Raw genomic sequence first — 27747 nt, 5'->3', positions numbered from 1 at the left:
GGGAGAGTGAATCTGTGTTCACTCTGGGCTACCAAACGCACCCTTAGTGAGCGCTACCCGAGTGGTCAGAATTAATTACCTCAAAGAAGCAATGGGCTGAGTCGCTCCAAAAAGAAGTACGTAATGGGCTAAGTTCCCTGTACAGAAGAAAGGGTAATGGGCCAAGCCTTCAGAAGTAGTGTGCGATGGATTAGACATTACGACCTGGCTAAAATAAGAGGCGGGAAAACACCTCATAATTGGCGCCTATTCGCCGTTCCAAAACTAAATCTAAATCTAGGGTTTTCGCGCACAACCGGACAAGCACTCTTCCGAGAGTACCGAGTGCAGCCGAACATGAGCGGCGGCGATGGTCGGCGACGGAGACCGTCGGTCGGAGGAGGTGGAGGCGGTGGCGGCGCCGGCGCCGGCAGCTGGGGGGGTCGGAGGTCTGGATCGTCGGCGGCCAAGGAGCAGCGGCTACGGCTAGGGGCAGAGGAGCTTCTCGAGGGCCGGCTTGGCTTCGCACCCTACACCGAAGGCGACCGCCGACTTGGCTGGCTCCTGACCTTCTCCCCCGTTAGTTCCCTCTCCATCTCGCCCTCTCCCTCCTTGCAATTGCTCTAGCTTCAATTTGTTATTGTCGAATTAGCTGCAGAATTTGACATTGTGAACGAATCAAAGATCTGGTAGAACCTATTTGGAGATGCTTAGTTCAAGGTCAAGAGCTATCGGCTTAACCAATTTGCTAAATCTAATGACGGAGTGACTTTTGTATGTGGGTTTCTTACATCTCAATAACACCTGCAGTCATCATGGGAGGACGAGGATACAGGGAAAATCTACAGCTGTGTTGACCTCTACTTTGTGTCCCAGGTAAACACAACACAGCTACATAACACCATCTGACCTGCCATGTCTAAATATTTATGCTTACTTGCAGGATGGTTCTACGTTCAAAGTGAAGTACAAGTTCCCACCTTACTTTTATGCTGCAACTAAGGTCGGCCCAAGGTTTTCAGAGGGATCTGTTCTCTTATCCTTTAAAGGATAGAGTTCATACCAATTCTGTTAAGTTATCTGTGATGCAGTCTGTTCCTTTGCTGATATTCAGGTTTGTTGAATTAAAATGTGCAGGACAAGATGGAGTTTGAAGTTGAGGCGTATCTCAGGCGACGTTATGAAGGGGAAATTGCTGATATAGAAATAATTGAGAAAGAAGATCTGGACCTTGTATGTGCCTTAATACGCATGTTTAATTTGCCATATTATATTGCATGCATCAGAAAATGCTATCATTGTGATGAATTTGATTCTATGTTCAGATCTAAGATGTTTCCTGTTTGAAATTTTGACCTCCTTACAATTAACATTTTGTATTCAGATAACATAGCGGTATTTTCTTACCTTGGTTCCTTGTTACATTATAGTGAAGTTCACATTCTAAGTGGTTCTAATTTTACTTAAACTGAATCGTTGGACAAGCTAATTGCAATATGTTAAGCTTGTTATTGTTTTATACTTCTGTCCAACTGTCCCTGTTATGAATCCTTAAAGGTCCCAATGCTCCATGAATGTTTGAATTTTTCTGTGATCTAAATTTTGCTGGGACAAATGTAGAAGATAATTTTAACACGCCATCTTTCCTCGTCTTCCTGTTGCAGAAAAACCATCTTTCTGGTTTGAAGAGAAAATACTTGAAGATTCAGTTTGATACTGTGCAACAATTAATGCGCGTGAGGAATGACCTATTGCATGTTGTTGAAAAGAATGAAGAAGAACGAGACGCTGTGGATGCATTTGAATCAATTTATGGTGTAAAAAGGTACCCTACATTATACAGTGCAAAATGATCCTTGTTTGTTTGTATATCCTAGTTATGTTTTGTTTGTATGGGGTGAGTTTTACTGTGCTATTCTTTCCAAATTTGCATATTATATGCATTTTGTGTGCTTATTTGTGAACCTACAGTTTATTGATCTTGTGCACTATGACAGGGTAGAAAGGCCACAGGATTACATAAATTGCATCATTGATTTACGTGAATATGATGTTCCCTATCATGTTCGTTTTGCTACAGATAAGGGTGAGGCTTAAGTTTGCAAGTTCATGTTTTTCTCATGTGCTATAGTACTGAGGCACTGACTCTATTTTTTCTGCACTGAACTTATTTGCAGATGTAAGATCTGGGCAGTGGTACAATGTTAGTGTATCTGGTTCCGATGTTTTGCTGCAGAGAAGGGAAGATCTGCTTCAGCGTGCAGAAGTTCATGTATGTGCATTTGATATTGAGACCACAAAGCTGCCCCTAAAGTTTCCTGATGCTGAATATGACAGCGTAATGATGATCTCCTACATGATTGATGGGCAAGGGTACTTGATAATCAACCGAGAGGTACAAATTGTCTTGTTTGCGCTCTAGTTACTTATTGCTTTTCCAGTTCATCCTGCCTTGTCCTGGCCAGCACCAGTTACCTGACATGTCTATATGCTGTTTGCTTTTTTGTTCGTTTGAAGCAATATGCAATTCTCCTTCATCTGGCAAAAAAAGTCTTTAAAGAATGTTATTTATGTATTTTAGAAGTTGGTAATTTCCAAGGGGAAACCAAATATCTGTCATATGCATTGATCACCAAATGCATACTTCAGAATCAATGTCCACAAACATGAAACAATTAGATAATTAAATTAGCTGAACCTACTTTCCTTCAACTATGGTTTGCAGAAGACATTATTTTCTTTATTTTAGTGTGTAGGGGAAGATATTGAGGATTTGGAGTACACACCTAAACCAGAATTCGAGGGGCATTTTAGAGTTAAGAATGTCGCAGACGAGGTATGAACAACTTTTACATATTATGTTCAGTAGTATATAAATTATAACATCTTAACTAATTATCTGATTTTCTTAATATGCTACTTTTAGGTGGGTCTACTTAAAGCTTGGTTTTCTCACATGCAAGAGGTTAAGCCTGGTATTTATGTTACATATAATGGCGACTTTTTTGATTGGCCGTTTTTGGAGAAGAGAGCTGCTCATCATGGGATAAAAATGAATGAGGTATGCTGGTAATTTCTCCAAAATTTAGGCAGACATTTGTTGCTTTTGGTATGACTCATGTAGCATGATATGATACAATGTAGTAAGATGCTAAAAAAATCTGGCCAAACAGTTACATCCAGATAAAGTTGTCTGAAAAAAGTTATCTGCACTTCTGCAGCCAAGGGATATGATTTTTCAAGTGATATAATGCATATGTGTTCTATATTTGTTTGGTCTAGATTTTCTCAGATAAAAAAAAGTTGAATGAAAAACTATGTTTCTCAATCTTGTGTTCTTTCCTATGTATTCTCACAGGAGATTGGTTTCCAATGCGACAGTAATCAAGGGGAATGTCGAGCTAAATTCTCCTGTCATCTTGACTGTTTTGCCTGGGTGAAGCGAGACAGTTACCTTCCACAGGGGAGCCAAGGTCTAAAGGTGATACTTTATTTACTGAAGGATAAATACTCTAAATCAAAGCGAACAGCCCATGGTTTTTAAGGCGTTGCATATGCGTCGCCTAAGCGTCGGAGTGCCCCGAGATGGGAAGGCGTTGCCGTCGCCTTAGGCAATCACGTAAGGCTTGAGGCGTCCAAGTCGTCGACTAGGCAAGGTAGGCGTCACCTTCAACGATTTTGGACGCCCTTGCAAGCTCGCGCGGGAAGCACATACGCCGAGCGGGAACCATGGTGGGGAAAAAATCGGGGCGGGAATCTGGAGCCGAAGAGAGGGAAAACAGAGGGCAGAGAGAGAGGGAACATACCAGTGCCAAATCGAAAGAATTGAGAGAGAGAGAGAGAGAGAGAGAGAGAGAGAGAGAGGAGCTCTCTCCTCAGGCGGCCAGCTCCTCCGCCGGATCTCGTCGCCCAGCTTCCTCCGCCGGCCATCCCTTCTCCTGCCAAGCTTCTGGGCCTCCCATCCCCTGCCGCAGCCATCTCCCCTCTCTCCACCATGGCCTCTTTTCCTCTCCGTGCTGACCTTCTCTGCTTGTGGTGTGATCGTGTTCATGTAGAAAGGCGTCTCCTCGCCTTGCGCTTTAAGCGCCTAGGCGTTCAGCCCCCCCACCCCCTCCCCATCTCCTTAAAGCAAGGCGCTGCCTTAAAAACCATGGAACAGCCCTTTGCTTTCAGTACCTCTGTCTATAAATAGAGTCTGATATTTGTCTAAATCTGAATGTATCGGAGTAGTAAATGATTTGTTAAACTTGAGTTTTTTAAAGTCTGTTATAAAAAGTTCAGCTAGTAGTATAGAAGGTATATCTTATTTCAAGTCTTGGTAGTTAAATATCATTAAAAAGGTTAGCAAGTACTCATTTAGCCTTTTCATATTGCCAGAATCATTTTTTTACATTATTTTCTTTATTTGGGGGAAAGCGCAAAACTCTTGCATCTTGATGCATTGATAGGAAGGATAATGTATTTACGGAAGTCCGACTCCATGTTACAAACTAACCTAATATGGCTGGTATAGTTGTCTGGAGTCCTTTAGCCCCGGCCAACGCCCTCACCTGTGCCCCAGGCTAGATGATAAGAACAACTGATCTCTTGCCGTTGAAGATGACATTATTTGCTTGTTCTGACTATGCTTCTTTTGCATTCACCTGGTAACTTACCTTGTATTTTCACTTACAGGCTGTTACAAAAGCCAAGCTTGGTTATGATCCTCTCGAAGTCAATCCAGAAGATATGGTTCGCTTTGCAATGGAGCAGCCACAGGTATCTTTAGCTATTGAGAGAAGTACCTTAAGCGCAACTGGTTACTTGAAAAGTAACCGTGAATACTGCTGCTTGCCTGTATTGTTGTTTTGGGTTGTTTGTGTTGCCAATTATCCTAAAATGACACTGACATCATTTTTCCTTGCATTGTCTTATTTTCAGACAATGGCTTCTTATTCTGTATCAGATGCTGTTGCGACATACTACTTATACATGACTTATGTCCATCCATTTATTTTCTCCCTTGCGACCATAATACCTATGTCACCTGATGAAGTATTGCGGAAAGGAAGTGGGACACTTTGTGAAATGCTGCTAATGGTCCAGGTGTGTTGAATAAACTTTGCTGCCATGTTTTCTCTATCCTAGTTATTTTGTAACTCAAAAGCTGGGCATTTCCATTCATGGAAACTGGAAAGTTGGAAACACTTCCATGAATTGGTGATATGGCCTGCTAATCTTTCTTGCAGAAGCTATATGTTTTCTTATGTTTCATGAACATTGTTGTTATGTTTGGTGTTGAACTGCTGTCCTTGGACAACTATGTGCGGCACTTAACTTGTCTGTTTTTTAACGATATGTGATAATGTTTTTTTCTTTCGAAATGGGGTAGCCCCAGCCTCGGCATCAATCGATGCATACTGCTCAACAAATACTGTTTTTTCAACATTCTTTCGAATGAGTCTTCTTGCCGCTTTGTTTGCCCAGGATTTGAACCCACTGCAAGCACTTGGACTTCCAAGTCCCAACAATAGGAGTACCACTTCCTCAACTGTTTCTGATTTTTTCTGATTCTTGCTGAAGTCAGTTTCTTTGATGTATAGGCATTCAAGGCCAATATCATTTGTCCTAACAAGCACCAAGCTGATCTGGAGAAGTTCTACAATAACCGTCTAGTAGAAAGCGAAACATACATCGGTGGTCATGTTGAGTGCCTTGAAACTGGTGTATTTAGATCTGATCTTCCTACAAAGTTTCAGCTTGAACCCTCAGCATTTGAGGTAACTCGAGTTATAATATTATGGAGTGTTCTTTAATTTAGCTTAAAAATAGCAATTTTTTGTAACCATTTCTGTACCTTGCTGGATTATTAATTTGTTGGACATGATGTGGTTTCATACAAGAAATTGTGCGGATATGCTTAGTATATATTAACTTAGTACATATTGTTCTTCCAGCAATTGATTGAAAATCTTGATCGTGATCTGCAATATGCCATTGCTGTCGAAGGAAAATTGGATATTCATTCTGTCACAAATTATGATGAAGTCAAGGATGCCATAAAGCAAAAGGTATTATGCTTAGTCCTGCTGTAGTCTTTGATCTTCACTCTTTGTTCAGTCTTCAGTCTCTTAAAATACCAATGTGATAACTGAAGTATAGTACCAATTTCCAAAGGTGAACATAAATTTAGGTTTTTCAAGCCAGAATTAGAGCTAGCCAAATGGGTGCCGAAATTGGTGCAAGCTAATGTGAGGAGAAACATGCGTAATATACAGACCAAAATTCGGTTTGGCAAACTTAGACACCAATTGAAGCAGCCCTGTTGATCATCGCGTTGTGCTGTGAGACCCTGCTATAAATCTCAATGGTTAATATCAGGGATAGTCATTATTTTTTTATGAAGGATCTTTCTGAACATAATAGCTACATAAATGGTGTCATTAAAATGTTGTAACTTGTCAGCACCAAGCTTCATTGACCTTTTTTGGTTATGTCAAATTCACAGCTTGTTTCGTTGCGAGACCACCCAACTCGTGAAGAATGTCCTCTTATATATCATCTGGATGTTGCTGCAATGTATCCAAATATCATTTTGACAAATAGGCTCCAGGTAATTTTTCTATACTTCAGTAAGTATTTGAATGCTGCATTGCTCTTATTTATCACAACAGAATAATTTCTATGCATGCCTTTTGAGTCGCCGTATAGTCGCTGAGTCGGCGCGGCGTGGCTGGGTCGCTCAGGCGACTTGACTCATGGAGCGAGTCATTTTTTTTTCGACTTGCTGGCTCGCCAGCGACTATACATCGACTATACGGCGGTGGCTGATTGTCGCTGGTCGCCTGCCAGATTCTTTTGGGGGAATATAGGCTCTCTCCTGCCTCAGGATTTCAGAGAGAGAGAGATGTAAAGGGAGAGAAAGGGCAGAGCTCGGGAGGAGAGGCTTGAGCCGCCGCCGATCCTCGCAGGCAGCGCAGAGGAAGGAGATGGTACGAGGGGAGAGGGGAGAGCGAGGATGCGTGGTGGCTGCTGGCTGGCGGCGCTAGGAGGTGAACGTGGTGGCTTCTAGGTTTAGCAAGTGGGTGAGGGTCTGAGGGGTTAGTTGGGCTGTTTAGTTGGGAAAAAAGCTGGGCCTGGCCGGCCTGGCTGCGATTGATAACAGGCCAAGTTTGCTCATATGCATGGGCTATGCAAATGACATAATCTGGTGCTGTAGTGCCATGGCAACTTGGGGCGACTAATCAAGCCAAGTCGTTGAGTCAAGTCAGCAAGTCACTAGCCGCAGCCATGGCGACTTGGCTTGACTCGGCGACTCAAAAATCATGTTTCTATGCATGATCTATATAAAGTTTTGTCTGTCTAGCAAGTTAAGAACATCTCGGAACTCTCTTTCTGGCATTCTATGGAATGGTGATTTGTGAGGATTTTCTGGTTGAGATGCAAAATCTCTTTGATTCTGGCATTTATAGAAAATATGAAGTTCGTGGATTTTAAGCTGTTGTATTGCCTAGATTTTATTATTGCACAACTTTTTTTTAGCGCTAAATGTTTCATCCCCAAAACTGTTTCTTGAACACACATCAAAATGTGTGTCAGTGTGTCTTCGTAGATTTGAAGAAGAATCCTGAGAACGCACAAAGTATAAACCTAATCAACTGCAACAAGAAAGAAAAACCAGAAAACAAAAAGGCAAAGAGCAAACCGATTGGCTTAAAAGCTTAGTTGCTATGGTCCTTATGGAATGATGGGTTTGTAAAATGTTAGGCACATATTTCAGAAGGTACCTAGGTGGACGTTTGTATTATGCATTTATATCTGTTGAGTGCTGACGGCAGTTCTGCACAGAAATGAGAGGAGTAGGCCTCTGTGTTAATCACCCTATATCATGAAATATTTAACCAAAACCATTCAGCTTTATGATATTGATTGTACTGATATTACATGATTATAACAACTAAATTAGGCATTTTCTTTCCTTCCTGTTGATGGCAGCCGCCATCCATAGTTACAGATGTGGACTGCACAGCATGTGATTTCAATCGCCCTGGAAAGAATTGCCTTAGAACGCTTGAATGGGTCTGGCGAGGAGAAACCTACATGGCAAAAAAGAGGTATAATGTACAAATTTATATGGATATGTTGAGTTTTCTGATCTAATATTATTTTATTTTGTAGTGACTATCATCATATAAAGAGACAAATTGAATCAGAGATGATTCAAGCTGGTGGGGTTACATCTTCGAAGCCTTTCCTTGACCTCTCAAAACCAGAGCATTTACTAAAACTGAAGGATCGTTTGAAGAAGTACTGCCAGAAGGTAGTATATTGGACTTCATGGATTAATTCTTTTGGCGAGCTTTCGTTGACTATACTTGTGGCACAATGCAGGCGTATAGAAGAGTAGTTGACAAGCCAATTACAGAAGTTAGAGAAGCTGGAATATGCATGCGCGAAAATTCTTTCTATGTAGATACAGTCCGAAGGTCTGTCAGAAGTTCATTATATTCTTGTTCTGTTTAAGTTGATGTATATACAGTAACTTTGTCTTGGATGAATCTCACTGTCACGTGATAATTTCTGGTGAAGAAATGTGCACTTTTTTGTTGTTGATTTCATACTATTGTCTGCTAGTGTTTTTGTACAGTTGCTCTAAAATCTCCCCTTGGTTGGTATTGCAGCTTCCGTGATAGAAGGTATGAATACAAAGGCCTGAATAAAACGTGGAAAGGAAAACTGGCAGAAGCAAAAGCTAGTGGAAATTCTATCAAAATTCAGGAAGCACAGGTTCAGTGATGCTTATTTAGGTGTGTTTTCAGTAATCTTGAGCTTTCTTTAAGTGCATGTCTTCTTTACTTTTGCAGGACATGGTTGTGCTATATGATTCGTTGCAACTTGCTCACAAGTGCATATTGAATTCTTTTTATGGATATGTTATGCGCAAGTAAGTGTTATTTATACAGACAATATTTCCTTTATCTTCATCTATTCTGATATGGTATTTTAATAAGTAATTATAAAAAGGAAGTTATGTAAGACATGTGCTTTCTGATTAGGGGTGCAAGATGGTACTCTATGGAAATGGCTGGTGTTGTAACATATACTGGTGCGAAGATCATCCAAAATGCTCGATTACTTGTAGATAAAATTGGAAGACCACTGGAACTTGACACAGATGGCATTTGGTGTGTTTTGCCTGGTTCTTTTCCAGAGAATTTTACTTTCAAGACAAAGTGAGGACACTACAAAAATTAATTGGTTTTCTTTCATAAATTTTTTAAGTGTCATTTGTATTAAACTCTTGCTGCTGCTATAACTCATGACTTATTTATTTGTTGCTAGGTAGCTACTAGAGTATTTCATTTTAAGTATTTATCCCTTTTGAGTATTGTGCTTGCTTGATAATCGTTTTTCTTTTTTCTTTTCCATATGAATATCTGCTTTTGTTATTCAAGCAATGAGTTAGCGTTATGAGCAAAAAAACTTTTGTTTCATCAAAGAGCTGAGCAACAGTTGCTTTGATTTTGCTCATTCTCCAAGACACTACTTAAACTACTTGTACTCATCATAATATGCTAGTTAAAATTATAAAATCGTGATACTATATTTGGTTTGAAAGTCTACTTGTTATTTTTATGCGTCTTAATATGTGAGTGGCTAAAATTGGATAATCTCGACCTCTTAACTTAATGTGAATCATAGCTACCTTTATTTTGGATTAGAGGTTGTATAAAACAACTTGTATCCAGGAATGTGATTTGTTTACTAAGTTTATTAGACATAAATGCTCTCATGTTACGTCTTTACATCCAGTTTTATATGCTAATACTTGTTGCTGATATTCAGAGCTGAGAAGAAGCTCACGATATCTTACCCCTGCGTGATGCTTAATGTTGATGTCGCAAGAACCAACACCAATGATCAATATCAAGTAAGAGCTGTTCTTCTGCAAGTTAATTATCAGGTTCATTCATCTTTGATATTCTTCTTACTAACAATTCTAATACTATTAATTGCTTGATCTCTTTGTTGTCGTATTAGACACTGAAAGATCCAGTAAATAAGCTATATACAACAAACAGTGAATGCTCCATCGAATTTGAGGTAGATGGACCATACAAGGTGAAGTGATTTATTGGGATAAGCATTTTCGTTCTACTCTTCCAGTATTTCCATTCTCTGATCCAAGTTAGTTGGGCTAATACTCAGATCTGATCTTAATTATTTTTGCGTGTCACAATGCATGCTAAAAATTACAGGCTATGATCCTACCTGCCTCTAAAGAGGAAGGGATTCTGATAAAGAAGAGGTATGCTGTCTTCAATGAAGATGGCACCCTGGCAGAACTTAAAGGTTTTGAGATCAAGCGTCGAGGTGAGCTGAAGCTCATCAAAGTTTTTCAGGTATATGCTCCAGTTGGACTAGTTACTAATGTTTATGTCCTAAACAGAAATACAAGAACTACTACATCAGTTAGTATGGCCAGTATAATTTCTTAGATTTCTATTTTTACTTGTAGGCGGAGGTATTTGATAAATTTCTCCATGGTTCAACTTTAGAGGAATGCTATGCAGCTGTTGCCTCTGTTGCTAACCGTTGGTTAGATCTACTGGACGTAAGTTGGTTTGTAAAATTTACAATGATATGCTTTTAAGTCTAACCAACCCACTTGCATTATTAAATTTCATGCAGTATTATCTGACAATATTTATTTATTGCAGAATCAGGGAATTGATATTTCTGACAGCGAGTTGCTTGGCTTCATATCAGAGTCAAGCACAATGAGTAAATCCCTAGTTGACTATGGAGAACAGAAGTCATGTGCTGTAACTACAGCAAAAAGACTTGCTGAATTCCTTGGAGACTCAATGGTTAAAGACAAAGGACTGCACTGCCAATATATAGTTGCCCGAGAGCCACAAGTAAGTACTGAAGTGTTAAGCAATTACCATCATCATCGTGTAGATACCTCATAACTTAAATATTGATAGTTGCCAATATTTCTTCCTGCTATCTATTATGTATCCTTTCAGCATCTGGGCAAAGATCTCATTCATTTCATGGCAATAGTTTGCTCCTACAATTTTGAGTTGTTTGAATTGTTGTATTTAATTTGTCTATCGTTATTTTGTCTTTTACAAATCGTGTAGGGCACTCCAGTGAGCGAGCGTGCTGTTCCAGTGGCTATTTTTGAGACAGATGCTGGTACCGATTTTTCATGCACATCACTGCTTTTGTATCAACCAAACTGCTCCTTACTTGCATTTTCTTGCTCTCCTCTTATTTGACAGAAATAGCAAAATTTTATTTAAGAAAATGGTGTAAAGTCTCCACGGAGGCAAACATCCGATTTATTCTTGATTGGTCTTACTACAAGCAACGCCTAAGCTCGGCTATTCAGAAAATCATAACTATTCCTGCAGCAATGCAAAAGGTATTATATAATTCTTTCTTGTTGCTGTTAATTATCTGCACCATTTTCTTGATATTCAATTTCTACAGATTTCAAATCCTGTTCCCCGAGTTCTTCATCCTGACTGGCTGCACAAAAAAGTGAGAGAGAAGGATGATCGGTTTCGCCAACGCAAACTACGTGATATGTTCAGTCCCTTGGAGAAAGACAGGGTGATGCAGAACTTGAATGGAACTGGAGACATAGAGGATTTATTGACATCAGACAAAGGTCTGACAAAAACTACTGCATCCCATGGTTTTAACAGTGGCAAAGAAAATCATCTGAATAGGTCTCCATCAGCAGAAGGTGGGTCAGATCATAGGAAAAACCAGCAAAAATCTGTAACCAGGTCAAATGAGCCACTCCGAGATGACTCTGCGGATGAAAGAGTTGATAGAAGTACTGATTATCAAGGATGGCTTGATGCTAGGAAGAGAAAATGGAAATATGTTCATGAACAGAAGAAACGTCGAAGGTAATGATACACAACTAATCTCTATACATAATTAAATCATTTTTTACCTGTTAGATTTGAGCCTTTTTAAGTTTGATATTGGGAGCTTGCCATTTTATGACCGCTAGTCTTAGCTTCCATACAGGCTAGTCCTACTGAGCAGAATCTAAGATAATAACCAGTGCACAGGTCAGCAGAGATTTTTCATATGAAAATTTCCAAGGCTCATCAAACACAAGTAATTGACCTAGTTTTCCTACAATGATTTTTATCTAACATCAGAAGTTTGAGTTACTGCATAAAAATTATCTTAATACTGGTCCACAAACTCATCGATGATGACTCAAGGGTTGCATGCTCATAATCTGATGAACCTCCTACTTGGAGAGCACATTATTCTATCTTCCCCTGTTGTGATAGCCTCTAGCAAATCAGTTTGTTGCTACTTTATAGTTTCTTGCCCAGTACTAGCCACTGTAACCTCAAACCCAACTCTACCACTTTGAACTTGCTCATCTCTGGTTCTTCTCGGACATGCTAGTCTAACCCTAGCTTCGTGAACCTTCATGACCTCCATGAAGAAAAAAAAAGTGAACTTCTGAACAGTTGAGCAACAATTATGATTTTGATAGTGAAACTGACATAGACTGAAACCCATGTGGTGATGTCACCACTAGCTGCTGTGATGGCCCTTGATTGTAAGGATGCACTGAATGTGTGCACAATAAAAACCAATAATCAAACTAACTGCAAGGATCCAGAAAATCAACTTAACCACTACGATTAGAGTGACCGGCTAATCAATAGAATGGCTTTTAATATAGAGAAAACACTTTTCATGAACTAGACTAAAAGGCAGGCTAGAAGTAGAACTTCATCAGTGTGAACTTGATGGGAATCTAGCACCTTTGTGCTTCCAACTCACCAATAGTCACCATCATAGACATTAAAACTAAGGTCTGGAACCTAACACCTTTCTGCTGCCCTATCAACTAAAATAAGCCAAGTTTCATAATTGGAACTCATGGAATTTCGGTGGAACTCAAGGGATGGGATGTATAAAATCGATGGAATGGATTACCTTTCATATCTGAGGAGAGATGGGCCTGGTCCCTTTCAGTGGCAGGGACGGTCCTGGCTAGGTTTTGTCTTTGACTCTTCCTCATCCTTCTGGATGCTGTCTAATCGCTGCCATCCATATTCCAATTCTATTTCCACTCCATGGATGAATCATTCCACTCCAGGCAGGTTCGGTTTCAAAGGGCATGATGCATTGATGCTTGGTTCATGTACTAAGGTTGCCACAGTTTCTGTTACCTAACACTTTCGACACGTGGGTCCACATGGTAGAAAAAGGGATTTTTGCCAAAAGTGGAGCTAGAAACCAGATGAGTCAAATCTCTGGAACTGGCTTACTTATGTCCTGTTTGAAGGTGGACAGTCCACTGCAGTGCCATTCCCAACAGCGTTGCCTGTGGAGACTAGATTAGACTTGTCTGAGTTCTGCGCTTTGATTTTTTGGGATCTTGGCAGATTGATTTTCATTTTTATCTGGAAATCAAATTGTAAAGATACACTTTTAATTCTGGGTTAGGGTTACCCATCACAAATAATCATCCATATTTGGCACCTACCAATTTATGAAGGAAAATAGACCTTGCACATGCATAAAATGAGTGCCAACACCAACTCATCTACTTTTTCCTAATGAGAATACAGATGTTGTGGTCCGAATTCAGTGTACACATTGCGGTACTCCTATGTGGAGGTGCACTTCAGTTTATTGAATATTTTTTACAGTAGAGTGTCCACCTCTTAGCTTCAGTTTGTAAGCTTTAACCCATATGCCGAGTCAAGGGGGTACTGGCCTAAGCAGTCCCGCTGACCATACTCTTTATCTAGTGCCTCTGAGATAAAGGCATAGTATAAAACAGTTCAACTCTTACTCAGGTGCTATGATAGCTGCACTGGGTTCTAGTGTTCCAGATACCATTGAACATATTTTCTCTTAATATTTTGTTTTAAGCAATGGACCATGTATGTTTCTACTGTATGGATTAGATAGATACCTTATGTTATCTGAACTCAGGTATTTTTCTTCTTTTATGCTGGAGCTATTGATGTAAGCGGGAGTGTGGGACTAATGCGAGTAAACTAAGTTGATCGATAATCAAAGCTTATGATTCCTTCTGCTTCTATCAGGTTGGGTGGTGCAGCCTCTTCCGAGGGTCCCACTAATAACTTGTTTTCTGCAAGAATTGGCAGTCAGTTGCATGCTAATGGCAGGAATCGGTCTACATTTTTCCAGAAACAGGAATTGTCCCTCTTTAGATCACATTGGCAGGTATGTAATTTTCCTATATTATTCTCTGTAGTATTTGTTTTCAAGGATATGTCCTGGGAGACATATCAGCCACATAGAAGAAGTGGCTGACGGCCGATACAGCGCCAAGAATGGCTACAACACACACTGCTAATCCGAAGACTAACCACCACACACACTGCGCCAGAACCAGCCTCCTCTGAATTCTACTTGTCAACATGCCAACCACCCTTGAGCGTGTAAGAGTCGGCAGTTTGGTGGCAGGACTTGGCCATCCCCTGGAAAGGCGTCTCCTTGGAGTCGCCGGCAACGGTGTACATTGCACCCTGGAAGCTCAATCCTGAGCAGCAGCAACACCAGAGTGCTCCGCCTCAGTTCAGAGGACCCGGAGTACCGTCCTGTGCCAACAGCACCCACGCCAAGAAAATCCACAGGTCATCCAGCTCACCGCTGGGAGCCTCGGCCACCACCATCTAGCCCATCGTCGCCGGCACCACGGTGCCAGGGAGGTCCGCAGCCAGTCCCCGCCTGCAGCCATGGACCCGCAGGCCTACCCAGGCCCAAGCCGGACCCGGAACTCCAGGGGCCATGGCACCGGTCTGCTGCAGAACTGCAAGACCTCATCACCGCCGCCCCAGGGAAGGGGGGCGCCACCGGGACAAGCTAGCGCGGTCGCCCCCGTGCTGCCTATGGTTCGGCGGTGTGGGGGAGGAAGAGCAGGATGCGACTATTTTCTCTGTAGTATCTGTGTTATATCATCTATTAACTTCGTTAGTTAACTTGGTCGTTTATATTGATAATTAACAGTCCATATGTACTTTCCACATCAGATAATCCAGCTTTCTACAAGTACATTGCCTGGCCGTTTTTTTGCGTGGGTTGTTGCTGATGGGATCATGTTCAAGATTCCTATCAACGTGCCTAGAGTTTTCTACCTAAACTCGAAAGCTCCTGTCACAGACGAATTTCCAGGAAGGCGTGTAAAGAAGATTCTTCCTCATGGAAGGCCATCTTTCAATCTCATTGAGGTGAAAATAATGATCATTACCTGCAAAATAAGTAGGGATACAATTTTCTTTGTAACATATAACATCCTAATGACTAAGCATTCAGGTTGTTACTAGTGAAGAACAGTTCAGGGCTGAAGGAAGAAAACTTGCTGCTCATCTTGCAGAGCCAGATGTCGAAGTGAGTAATTTTTTCCCGATAAAGGGCGCTTTATTACTTAAAAAGGTTTAGGGCAACTTGTGCATGTGGTTTTCATTTTATCACCCTTGTAAACATTTGAATTGCATTTAGGGCATATACGAGACAAAAATTCCACTGGAGCTTAATGCTATTCTCCAAATTGGCTGTGTCTGCAAAGTGGACAAGTCTGCAAAGAAACGTAGTATCCAAGACGGATGGGATCTCGCTGAGTTGCAAATGAAAACAACTGCAGAGTGCTCATACCTGGAACAAACAGTTTCATTTTTCTATCTATACCACAGGTAGGCCTGACGATAGCTATGATAAGACCTATTATTGTGACCTAAACTGATTTCAGTGCTTTATTACCAGCTATATATGTTGCTCTTCGTAAAAAAATAATAATCATGGTACTACTATCCTCACTAGAGTTATAGACATGAGATATTATCATTTCTATAAATGCTTTGTTCATTATGTTTGTAATCTTCACCTGTTATATGCTTTACCTTGAGTCATTACTTGTAACCGTTCTTTATCTCTGTCAAATTAGAAAAGGCATGCGTAGTTCATTCATTTGAGCACATTACAGAGTAAAATGCTATTTCTACTCCTTTCCGGGACCCAAAGATTGCTTTCATGAAAAGTTTATCGTGACCAGCAAACCTATTATTACCCTCTTATGTGTATGACTGGATGAACATTAGTGACTTCTACCTGCAATTTTACCAATACTAATAATCTTGACTGTATTAATACACGCTGGAGACAACTTGAATACAAATCTTGTTTCGTGGATAAGCCGGTGTACTCTTCTTGCAATACATGTTAGTTTTAATTTGAGACTGATTTATGGATTCTCTTATTTCCAGCTTGTCTGAAGGAAGGGCTGTATATGTCATGTACTTTCCTACATCTTCCAGAATACATGCGGTGGTTGTCAATCCTTTCCGTAATAAAGAACTATCTCCGGCATTTCTCGAAAAGCAATTTCGGGATGCTTGCCAAACTCCTGGCCCTTTGCATGAAAATCTTACTTCCCATGTACGAAGAAAAAAATGATCCATAAAGCATAAATTTGACCTTGCTGTTTACCATACTAAGTTCTGATTTTTCATTCTCTCTTTTAGGTGGACTACCACACATCTATTGATGCAGGTAGCAAATTTGTGCAAAAAATGTTACTTGAGTACAGGTATGCCTTTTTCTGTTTAAAGCAAGCATCAATCAATCAATCATAGTCCATTGGTTCTTTTCTGTGAGCAGTTTACACTATTGAATTTCTTCAGTAAGCTATGACAGTATGACACTGCACATATGTCTACGGTGCGACATTCTGATGTGTGACATAAACTATGTAAAATGTTTTGTAGACAACAATATGTATGCAATTTTCTTGGCTACAGTTCAAATTCGAGTGCCTCACGCTAGCAATCACACTAGCAAGGGGGTGGTTACAGTTTATCATAAGAGAATATCTGAAACAATGATCATTTCTTGGCTAGTTTTCTTTTGTTGAAAACTTCGACTAGTATAGTGCCAGCTAATAAGCACCCTAACTGGTAGAGACAAATATTTGTCAGTTTAATACCATTTGACCAATAAAAGACTGTACACCCTTCTTGATGTATCTGTATATTTATGATATTATGCATCACAGTTTTTCCCATAGAAAAACTAAAAATAGAATAATAATTGCTGAATCTTTTTTGGTTAAGTATATGTAATCGGTAAGTTGCCACCAAAATCAAGCTACGAAAATTGCATATATACATGTTTGCACTTTGGGTCCTGGAAAGGAGTAGACAACTCGAAAGTGTCACAGAACCACACCCAAGTCTGTGACACTGCACATATGTCTACGGTGCGACATTCTGATGTGTGACATAAACTACGTAAAATGTTTTGTAGACAACAGCATCCTGGACCTGTCATAGGCATCATAGAATGCCCTAAACTCCAAGCTTTAAGGGAATCAGTACGAGCACTTGATGATTTCCCATGTGTAACCATTCCTTGCAATGCACGGGACAACAACTATCAGGTACGTAATTGGTCACTAGTTGTTACATTTTCTTGTAATTTTACTTTCTTTGCCTTGTTGTTTTGCTTACACCTATCTGGCTATCTGTCCAGGCTCTTGGTTGGCAAGCAACAGCTGGTAGAACAAGCATGCAGCGCTGTGCTGCATCAACCCAATGGTTCAATGAAAGAATTTCACTCGCTAGATATGCACATGTAAGGATTCTCTACTGTCATCCTAGTGAATTATTCAGTTCGTATGAAAATGACTTCTACATTTTTCGAGGGAAAATGACATGCACATCAATTCTTACTTAAATAGGTGCCATTGGGAAACTTTGAACTTGATTGGCTTCTTTTTACTGCTGATGTGTTCTTCTCAAGGGCATTGCATGATCAACAGCAGGTTTGTTTTTATCTCGAGTTGATACAATCAGGCTGTATTTTTTTTTGTCTAATTTGGCAAACTACACAATACTTCTGTTTTGTTACTTGTGGTAAGCTCCTCATGTTCTCTTTTTTTTGTACCACGAGATTTCTAGCTTAATAAATGATATGAAGTTTTACAGTAAAACTAAATATATTAGTGGACAGAATTACCATATGCTCTTTATTTTTTCTGACTTCTGAGATGTGAATCACATATGTTTTGCCATGGAACAAAAAATAACCAGGAATTGTCTGGCTCAGTTCAGTTTGCTATCTGAGCTGGGAATCAGCTGATTTATACAAACTCATTGCCAATCTGAAGCAATCATGCCTAGTCTAAAGTTGGTTATTCAATAGAACATATTATTTCAATGTTAGAAACATGTCAAAATTTCAACTCTGAACTCTGGCAAAGGTCCGTTCTACAACCATGAACTCTAAAATGTCTAAACCGCAACCTTAAAATATCGATACTGTTCTCTTTTCACCCTGAGATAGTTTCAGGACTCAGGAGTGGTTTTGGGGGATTTGTCCACCACATCACTACCATATATTGTTGCCATGAACAAACAAATGCTGCCAGAATAAACATTTTAAACCAATCTCCACCTATGGAAACAGATTAAATTGGAAGATGATGACATGGCAGTAACCACTTGTGAAATTGCCTGAGGGAGAAAAAGAGCATGTTTTGATTGTTTGAATTTCAATTCAAAATGTTTAAAACTTCAGGATGTTTAAAACTTCAGGATGTAACCACTTGGTGCTGAATCTCCTCGATGGTTTGGAAGAGCAAAGACCTCTCTCGCTACCAGAGTTCAATTTCCGTAATATAATCAAAAAGCGCATCTACTGGAAGAATAGATGCACCATTAGATGGGTAAAACTGGGAGGGGAGAATACTAAATTCTTTCATGCTGCTGCCACAAAGTCCTATAGAAGGAATAAAATCCCATCTCTTACTTCAAATGACGGCGTCTCATATAATGATCATGAATCCAAAGCAGCTATAATCTGGAACACTTTCTCCAAGCGGTTAGGCCACACAGATAAACCAACCATGCACTTTCCTCTTGGAGACCTCATTGCTAGGATTGATGGGCTGGAATCACTTTCTCTTCCCTTCACGTCTGAGGAGATTGATAATATCATCAAATCGCTTCCGACTGATCGATCCCCTGGTCCGGATGGTTTCAATGGCCTCTTTCTTAAGAGGTGTTGGCATATTATTAAGGATGATTTTCATGCACTCTGTCATGCTTTCTACAATGGCACTGTGAACCTCCAAAGCATCAATAACTCTCTTATTACTCTTATACCAAAGGTTCTCAACCCTGAAAATCTTGGAGACTATAGACCTATCTCGCTTCTCAACTCCTGCCTTAAGCTTCTCACTAAACTTCTTGCTGATCGCCTTCAAAAGGTGATCCTCAAGATCGTTCATCAAAACCAATATGGTTTCATCAAAAGCAGGACTATTCAGGATTGCCTCGCTTGGAACTTTGAATTTCTCCATCAATGCCACCAGTCTAAAAGAGAGATCATTGTCCTCAAACTTGATTTTACTAAAGCTTTCGACATGATCGAACATGACGCGATCATATCCATGCTGAAACAGTATGGCTTGGACGATAGGTTCATCGGATGGATTAATTGTATTCTCTCTTCTGGCACTTCTGCGGTCCTTCTCAATGGCGTTCCAGGGAAAACTTTCCATTGCAGACGAGGGCTAAGACAAGGCGACCCTCTATCTCCTCTTCTATATGTATCTACAGCTGATCTTCTTCAAACTGTCATCAACAAAGCTTCCCAAATCAATCTCCTTCAACACCCCATCCCATCGGTGAACGGAGAGTTCCCAATAATCCAATACGCGGATGACACTTTACTAATTATGCAGGCCTGCTCTCGGCAACTTCTATGTCTTAAAAGCATCCTAGAAACCTTTGCCCAATCTACGGGTTTAAGGGTTAACTTCGCCAAATCTTGCTTACTCCCGATTAATGTTTCTAATGAGAAACGACCCTCTTGGCTGGCCTCTTTGGATGCAAGCTAGAAACTTTTCCCTTCACGTATCTCAGCCTCCCGCTTGGCCTAAGCAGACCTCGCATTCGTGACCTCGGCCCGCTATATTCGAGGATTAATCATCGCCTTGCTGCCACTGCCTCCTTCTTTTCTTTTGATGGTAGAATAATGGTGACTAAGGCCATCCTCGGCTCTCTACCCACTTTCTACCTCTCCACTCTCAAAATTGCAGATGGAGCCATTGAAATTGTGGATAAAAGTAGAAGAATTGGAATATGGGGTAAAATGGATAGCTCCAACAGACCCAAATCTTTGGCAGCATGGGACCTAGTATGTAGACCAAAATCGAAAGGTGGTCTGGGTATCAGTAACCTTGCATCCCACAATGAGGCTCTTCTTATCAAATTTTTACACAAATTTTTCAATAAGGAGAACATTCCCTGGGTCCATCTAATTTGGAAGAGCTATAATAATTCCACTCCACAAGCCTCTAACATTTCAAGCTCTTTTGGTGGAGGGACATTGTCAAGCTTTGTTCAAAGTTCAAGAGGATTGCCTCATGCGCGATTGGTACTGGTGACACTGCACTCTTTTGGAGCGACAATTGGGCTTCGGATGTCCTCATGACAAGGTTCCCTAGGCTACACTCCTTCGCTATTAATAAGCTAGCCTCTGTGAAGAATATTCTTGAATTGGACTACCCTATTGATGCTTTCCATCTCCTGTTGTCCGCCCAAGCTTTCGAGGAATTTCATGAGTTCAATCACCTTATACACCAGACCAGATCCACTCGGAACGCTGATGGCAAAGACCTATGGTTTTATAGTTGGGGCACTCATTTCTCCGCCAACAAGGTTTATAAGCTAACCTTCGAACACATTCAAGCCCCAACCTTCTCTTCATGGATCTGGAAATCAAAGTGCACCCCCAAGATTAAATCTTTCTTCTGGCTTCTCGCTAACGATCGCCTAAACACCAAGGATATGCTTATAAGGAAAAGTTTTTCACTCAATGACAACGGAATATGCCGTCTCTGCGACGATGGGTTGTTAGAAACCAGGGACCATCTTTTCTGGAATTGTAACTTCAGTAAATGTTGTTGGCAATCCATTGGCATCACTCTTGAAGACAACTTGGAACTCTCTGAGATGATTGCTACTGCACGAGGAATTTTTAGGAAGCCTTTCTTCTTTGAAGTGTTTGCCACTGTCACCTGGAATCTATGGAAGCAACGGAACGCTTTTATTTTTGACAATGTAACACCTTCTATTAGAGCTTGGTCCTTTTCTTTTAAGAGGGACATCTTCCTTCTCTCTTACAGAATGAAGGACGACCAAAAAACCCCTCTCTTAGCTTGGCTAGACGCTTTGTAGTTCTCTCTGGGTTATGCCTAGGGCTAGGCCCTTTTGTACATTCCCTCTTTTCTTCTCCTCTTGTACATATTTTATCTCTTTTAATAAAATTTTACTGTCGGGGCCTCCCCTACAGTTTTTAGCTCAAAAAAGAGTTGACTTTTTTCTACATTTAAAAGGACACAACAACTTGGACCATTTTTGCAAGGAACCAACTGCTTTCTGCTCAAGTTCATCTCGAGTAGGGGAAACTTCTTTCCATTATACTGTGAGGAAGTTTGAAAGTGTGGTTTTGGTTATGTTGATCCAAATCAACGTTGGTTTGCCACACATCACTTGATTTTTGCTGATATGGATATTATTATCCTTTAATTGGTTCCACCTCAACCTCCCAGTGTGACCCCCTCTTCCTCGCCACCTTTGATCCATACATGGTGCCTGTCCCAGCACGTTGAGTTCCACATGGCTATGGTGCGGGCCTACAAGGCCGGTCTTGTGCTGGGAGCATCAGAGATGGGACACGCAGCCAGTGCAGAGCGCATAATAGAAACAACTTTTACTATGCACCACCTTTGTTCCAAAATAATTGAAGTTCTAGTTTCGTCCTCTGTCAAACATCTCTAAGTCTGACCATGTTTATAGAAAAGTATGCTAATATCTACAATGTTAAATCCATATGGTATGGAAATGTACTTTATGATGAATCCAGTGAAATGAAATTGGTGTTCTTATGAACTTGGTCAAACCTAGAGATGTTTGACTTAGGACAAAAGTAGAACTTCAATTATTTTGGAACGCATGGAGTTTGTTGGTTAGGCCAGTAACCTTTGAACATGAGGTGTATGAGTTCGAGAGACCGAGCTTAATCCTTGAGCTGCGCAATGTCAGATGGAGCCATCTCCTTGCTCTAGCAGCTGCATCAGCAGGAGAGATTTTTTTTTTTGCGGGAACGGGACAAGTTTGTTCAGAGGTTAGTGAAGGCAAGGCAGCTGAGCTCTTCTACAGTGGATGGGGACAAGGTGATCATGTATTTTTGCCTTGCATTGTTGCAGCAGCAACTACTATCAAATACTAGTGAAAAATCAGATGATGTGGCAAAGCCATTGTGTTTTGGATCAATGTTAGCAAAACTACCCCAGGCTGTATTTTAACATGGTATTTTTGTGATAGTCTGGGGTGGACTTGACGGTAACAAGTCTCAGACTGTTGATTCTTCCCGCGAATGGCCGGTCTTTGATGAAAGTTGGAATTATGGAGGCTAAGACCTTTATTACGTTACCTTCATCGGATTGTTTTCATATGTCCTAAAAGTTCTTTGTCCCTTGCATGTGTGCTTTCTCAAATTTCTTTATTTTTCTCCACAGAGTGTAGTGTAATTAGCATGGTGTGGTATTTACTTGTAATTCTTAAGTTTCTTACTGACATGTTTTACATGCTAGGTACTATGGATATCTGACGATGGTATTCCTGATTTAGGAGGCACGTGTGAAGGAGATACATGCTTTGCTGATGAAGTGAGAGGCCTTCTTTTGCTCTCTTAAGTTGCTTGGTGTTTTACTCTTTGCATTTTGTTATGCTGCTTGACTTAAATATGACCTCATTTTACAGGTCATTCAGCCCGCGCTAACATATCCTGGCGCTTATAGAAGGGTTTCTGTTGAGCTTAAGGTAGGTCTCTAATGCATTTATAGAATGTCATAAGCTCATCCTGCATCTCCTGGCAATTTATTTGGGCTCCGAAAAAAGTAGGGGGCTCCTGCTGTGTTCTATTAATGAAATCTCAATATCTGTGAAGTTTAAAGGGGTCCCATGGAGAGCCCAAATCAAAATAAAGCAAACTTATGGGTGCTCTAGAAAGGAGATAATATGTGCCTAAAGTTTTCTTTGATCCTATAGACTAGCAGAGATAGATCCTCTCGAAATCTATGCATCCAGGTTCGGAAGGCTTGAGACAGTTGCATTCTTTCCAAATACCCCATGTCACTAAGGCAAACAGCTCAAAGCAGATGGGAGAGCTGATCCGTGGTCTAGCCTCTTGCAAAACTGCATGCATGTCTGGTTGTATATCTCCTGATAATTTATTTGCATTTTGACATTTCTTCTTCAGATTCATCATCTGGCGGTTAATTCTCTCCTTAAGAGCAGTCAAGTGGATGAAATGGAAGGAGGATCTATCGGCAGCTTTGAAAATGACATTCCTCCTGGTTCAAATGCCACTGAAACTGACTTCAATGATGCCAGCTTATGTCTACCTGCTTTCCAAGTGCTGAAGCAACTCATTCAAAGATGCATCTCAGATGCAGTGTCTTCTGGAAATGTATTTGCTGATGCAATATTGCAACATCTGTACCGTTGGCTTTGCAGGTAATAATTCATATGTTTGCACTTGAATGTCTTAGTAATTGTCTTTTCTAATTTTAATATATGCTATCCACATTCTCACGTGTCAACATTTTCAGCCCACGATCGAAACTTCATGACCCAGCTCTCCATCGCCTCCTTCATAATGTAAGCTAAATTTCTTCTCTTTCAGTCCTGTTTCACACATCTTTGGGACTTCTGTTATTGCTGCAAGAGTTACAAGTTATCTGTTATTTGCTAGTACATTTGCGATGTACTAATTTTTTTCTTAATGACAAGTGTTCTTTTCTATTTATGTATCACTTTATAGTTTATACCAGTGGCCCTTTGTTTCTCCGATTCTACCTTTCATTAACATGTCTTTTCTTTTGGATCGTCAAACTTTCTCAGGTCATGAAGAAGGTCTTTGCTCTATTGTTAGCCGAGTTTCGGAAGCTTGGAGCTAATGTTATCTTTGCAAACTTCTCTAAGATAATCATAGATACTGGAAAGGTGGACTTGCCATCAGCACATGCATACTGTGATAGCTTGCTAAAAACCTTACAGACAAGGTACTGTTTGATCTCCTCCTGCAAATATGTGTGTTATCACCTAAGTGAAACTAAGTGCATCTGTGTTTTAGGGATCTTTTTGAGTGGATAGAGTTGGAACCTTTGCACTATTGGCATTCCTTACTGTTCATGGATCAGGTTTGCAAATTTGATTGTTACCAAAGATGGATTAATTAATTAATTGTGTCTTGAGAATATGCTTCCGTCCTTGACGTTTCATGTTCTGTTTTATGTTTCAGTATAACTATGGCGGGATTCAGGCTAAAACACAAAATGTAACATCTGCCGACAGTTCAGATGGTGATAATGATATCGACATTGTGTCTAGTTGGAACATTGCAGAATACTTACCCAAAGCTACACAGGTCAGACACTGTCATTCTCAACTGTGCATCAAATGTTCCTTAACTATTCTGCAATTGATATTGAACTATTTGATCTCACTACTCTCAAAAATTCCAGGATCACTTTGTCTTAATCGTATCCGAGTTCCTATATGTTCCATGGAAATACATGAACGAACAAGTAGCTTGTCGAGCTGCTACGAGGGATGATACCTCATGTACTCCGTCTATAACAATCATGGCTGCTGAGAATCTTGAGGGCCAGGTTGTAGATTACCTTCGTGCGCAGGTAGCTCCATTCAGTACCCCCTCTTCTCATAAATATAGATATTGATTCTAGCGTAATCTAACGTGTAACCTCTGGCAATTACGCTATGCAATAGATGTTTGTTGTGCACTCCTTCAAAAAATTGATGGATGAAATGTATTACATAGAGGATGTCCACATACTCTTCGAAGTTCAACATGAAATTGCGAATATACTAGACGAAACAAAAAATATAAGTTGTCTGTGACATGAAATTTTGTGCATATCTGTCCTTTCATTTACTTTTGATTTACTAGTATCATTTTTCACATTTGTTCACCTATGTTACTCTTAACTTGCAATGAATTTTAACATGTAATTATACAGATATATAAAGTAAACTGTTAAGTACAACATGAATGTTTAACATTGGTACTGAAGTACCATTTGTTTATATTGGTCTTCCTAGCTGATCATGGAAATCGTTCAACCCATTGGTGGTAGTAGGTTTCATTAGCTTCCACGTGCTCATATAGTATCATCATTCCAAGATTCAAATGGATTTTTTCAACATTTTAGACTGATACTTTCTTTTTAGCGGTGAAGACATTTACTGCCATTTTTTTACCCCTTGCTGGAGCTGACAACCCAGCCTCCTTTAATCTGAATTTTGTATTTGATTTGGCAGATCGGTACTTACTTTGCAGAAAAGCTTCTTACGATTGTGAGTGATATACTTCTCCATTTTAAAGGAAAAGGCAAGTCTGAATCAGCTGAATCTGCAAATAGGGAGCCTGATTCTCACACACATAAAGGCGATGCTGGATTAGAGTTCATTAAACATATATGTGCTGTTCTTGCTCTCGATCAGAATGTTCAGCATGATATATTGGTAAATCTCTATTGATCCATACTCAACCTATAGCTACTTTTTTCCGTAGCAACTTAAAACTAGTATTATGTGTTATATCGTCATCTGTTCAGTGTCCTGCATGTACTATTCCTGTATCAGACCTTAGTTACAGAGTGAAATGCATTCTAATAGCATGGCTTTCTTTTTTGGCTGGCATATGTACTGAGCATTTCAGTTAAATCTCTTAAGTGTAGCATTGTTTTTTCCTGGTGCTGAATTATTCGTTACGTATCTAAGAACACTATGCTGCGTTCTAACTTGAAAATTAACTCCTTTTATTTCAAATAATAACCATAATAACATTTCCCTTTGTTACTAGCATGTAAAACTTTCTACCTTTTCAATGAAATGAAACGCAAAGATTCCTTTATTTTTTCTCCAAAAAAAAGCTTGGTCACAGATAGAAGTATGCAGATCAGCTTACATATTTGCTAAGTAATCACCAATATTTTTTTAATATTTTAATCCTTTCTAATACCTGTACATTTTATTATAAATATAATTTGCAGTAGGGAATTGTCCCACTGTTTCACATCATACCTTTACTTGGTTAGTTTTTGCACTCATTGTCATATATATAATAAATATTCCTATCATCATGTCTTATATCTCTGACAGAGAATGAGAAAGAACTTGTTGAAGTTGGTTCGTGTAAAGGAATTCGCTCCAGAGGCACAATTCCAAGATCCCTGTGCATCATTCACTCTCCCAAACGTGATCTGCAGGTATTGCACCCTTGAACTAAACTGTAGAAACCCTTGGGTAGTAAGCTGTTTTCATGGAATATACACATATTTTCATTTCCCCTTGATGTTAGTGTTACCCAATCTTACAATTCAAATCATGTTGGCAGCTATTGCAATGATTGCCGGGATCTTGATCTCTGCCGTGATTCAGCACTCCAAGGTCAGGAGTGGAGATGCGTGGTACCACAATGTGGGCAGCCATACCACCGCGAGCAGATGGAAAATGCACTTCTACAGGTTGTGCGTCAGCGAGAGAGGCTATACCACTTGCAGGATTTGGTCTGTGTCCGCTGCAGGCAAGTGAAAGCAGCTCATGTATCTGAGCAGTGCTCCTGTGGAGGCTCATTCCGCTGCAAGGAAGAATCGTCATACTTCCTTACCAAGATGCGGGTCTTCCTAAATGTTGCCGTCAGTCAAAAGTTTGAGTTGCTTCAGGATTGTGTCAAATGGATTCTGGAAGTCAGGTGATGCCAATGGTATCTCAGTTAGCGACTTAACATACCACAGTTAACCTCTGTTTTCCAGCAGCCAACTTACAGCCTCAAAGAATGTACAGGTACAATGTAATGGTATTACAAGAATGTGCTGTCCATGAGTCCATTTCTGTGAGCCATTAGATCCCTGCTACTATTATTTCTCATTTTATAGAAGCTTTGTCAAGCCTGTCATTGTTGCTTCTCGATGACTTGAGCTGGTAGAGAACGGTTATCTCATGTTTTATACATTCTATATGGTACTCATTACTATATTGTCCATGATTGTGTGTTGACATCACAAGTTCATCGCACCTGCTGGCCTGCAAGTAGTAGGTCAGAAAAATCTGAGCCTGACAAAGCTCGAATCAATCACACAAGGGGTTGTTGTCCTGGCATGTAATCAAGTTGCCCTTAGATTAGATTTGGTGTGGTTTTGACTTGTTCGTGAATAGTTTGTCAGTGCCGCCTGTGGACGCAAATGACTGGAAATAATTTTCGTTTGAAGAGTTTTAGTGCTTTGACATTTTTCAAGGGTTTTGAGGGAAAATAATGTATACTAGACTGGCATGCGCGCTTTGCCGCGCCGTCTGCATGCCGTTGTTTCATTGCCTCTCTTGTGGGGTGTAGTAGTGCATGGTCACTCTAACTCTTTTTTTTCAAGAGTACGCCAAAAATGTACCTTATATTTATAGAAGACAGAGGTTTGAATATAAGAAAGCTACCACTCGTTGCACGAACTCCACACCGGCTAATCCGAAGACAACCACCACAAACAAAACAACAACAACAACATGAAAGAACCTATCCTAAGCTAACAACAAAGCCGCGTCTCGACCAATGTTGAATGCCTCCGGAGACCAACAACTTCAAAAGGACTCTTTGTTGACACACCATCATAAGAAG

At 40.2% G+C, this 27747-nt stretch overlaps 1 protein-coding gene across 1 annotated transcript; it reads left to right on the top strand.

Annotated features, from left to right (window-relative positions):
* Nucleotides 1-336: 336 nt before the first annotated feature.
* Nucleotides 337-27108, top strand: LOC124690055 (DNA polymerase epsilon catalytic subunit A-like). Its single transcript, XM_047223497.1, has 49 exons — nt 337-558; nt 790-855; nt 923-982; nt 1117-1212; nt 1644-1804; nt 1977-2065; nt 2157-2374; nt 2729-2815; nt 2906-3040; nt 3338-3460; nt 4654-4737; nt 4900-5064; nt 5562-5738; nt 5916-6029; nt 6467-6571; nt 7954-8072; nt 8137-8278; nt 8350-8444; nt 8640-8745; nt 8823-8902; nt 9015-9191; nt 9805-9889; nt 10000-10080; nt 10218-10361; nt 10478-10573; nt 10680-10880; nt 11109-11163; nt 11250-11392; nt 11461-11888; nt 14070-14211; nt 15021-15218; nt 15304-15378; nt 15490-15680; nt 16251-16422; nt 16509-16573; nt 17290-17422; nt 17515-17616; nt 17723-17806; nt 22646-22720; nt 22815-22874; nt 23314-23570; nt 23666-23714; nt 23958-24118; nt 24190-24256; nt 24358-24483; nt 24581-24751; nt 25398-25601; nt 26241-26347; nt 26476-27108. Exons 1-49 carry the CDS (start codon nt 337-339, stop codon nt 26834-26836), a joined length of 6654 nt encoding a protein of 2217 aa, XP_047079453.1. The 3' UTR covers nt 26837-27108.
* The last annotated feature ends 639 nt before the right edge of the window (nt 27109-27747 follow it).

This window comes from Lolium rigidum, chromosome 2 (assembly GCF_022539505.1).
Source record: "Lolium rigidum isolate FL_2022 chromosome 2, APGP_CSIRO_Lrig_0.1, whole genome shotgun sequence".
Lineage (NCBI taxonomy): Eukaryota > Viridiplantae > Streptophyta > Magnoliopsida > Poales > Poaceae > Lolium > Lolium rigidum.
The sequence above is the reverse complement of the archived record's forward strand: the minus strand, read 5'-3'. Positions and strand labels throughout refer to the sequence as shown.

Coding starts and splice junctions, on each gene's coding strand:
- LOC124690055 (XM_047223497.1), top strand. CDS start 337: ATGAGCGGCGGCGATGGTCGGCGACGGAGACCGTCGGTCGGAGGAGGT. Junction 11,889..14,069: donor GAACAGAAGAAACGTCGAAG/GTAATGATACAC, acceptor TGCTTCTATCAG/GTTGGGTGGTGCAGCCTCTT. Junction 16,423..16,508: donor ATGAAAATCTTACTTCCCAT/GTACGAAGAAAA, acceptor TCTCTCTTTTAG/GTGGACTACCACACATCTAT.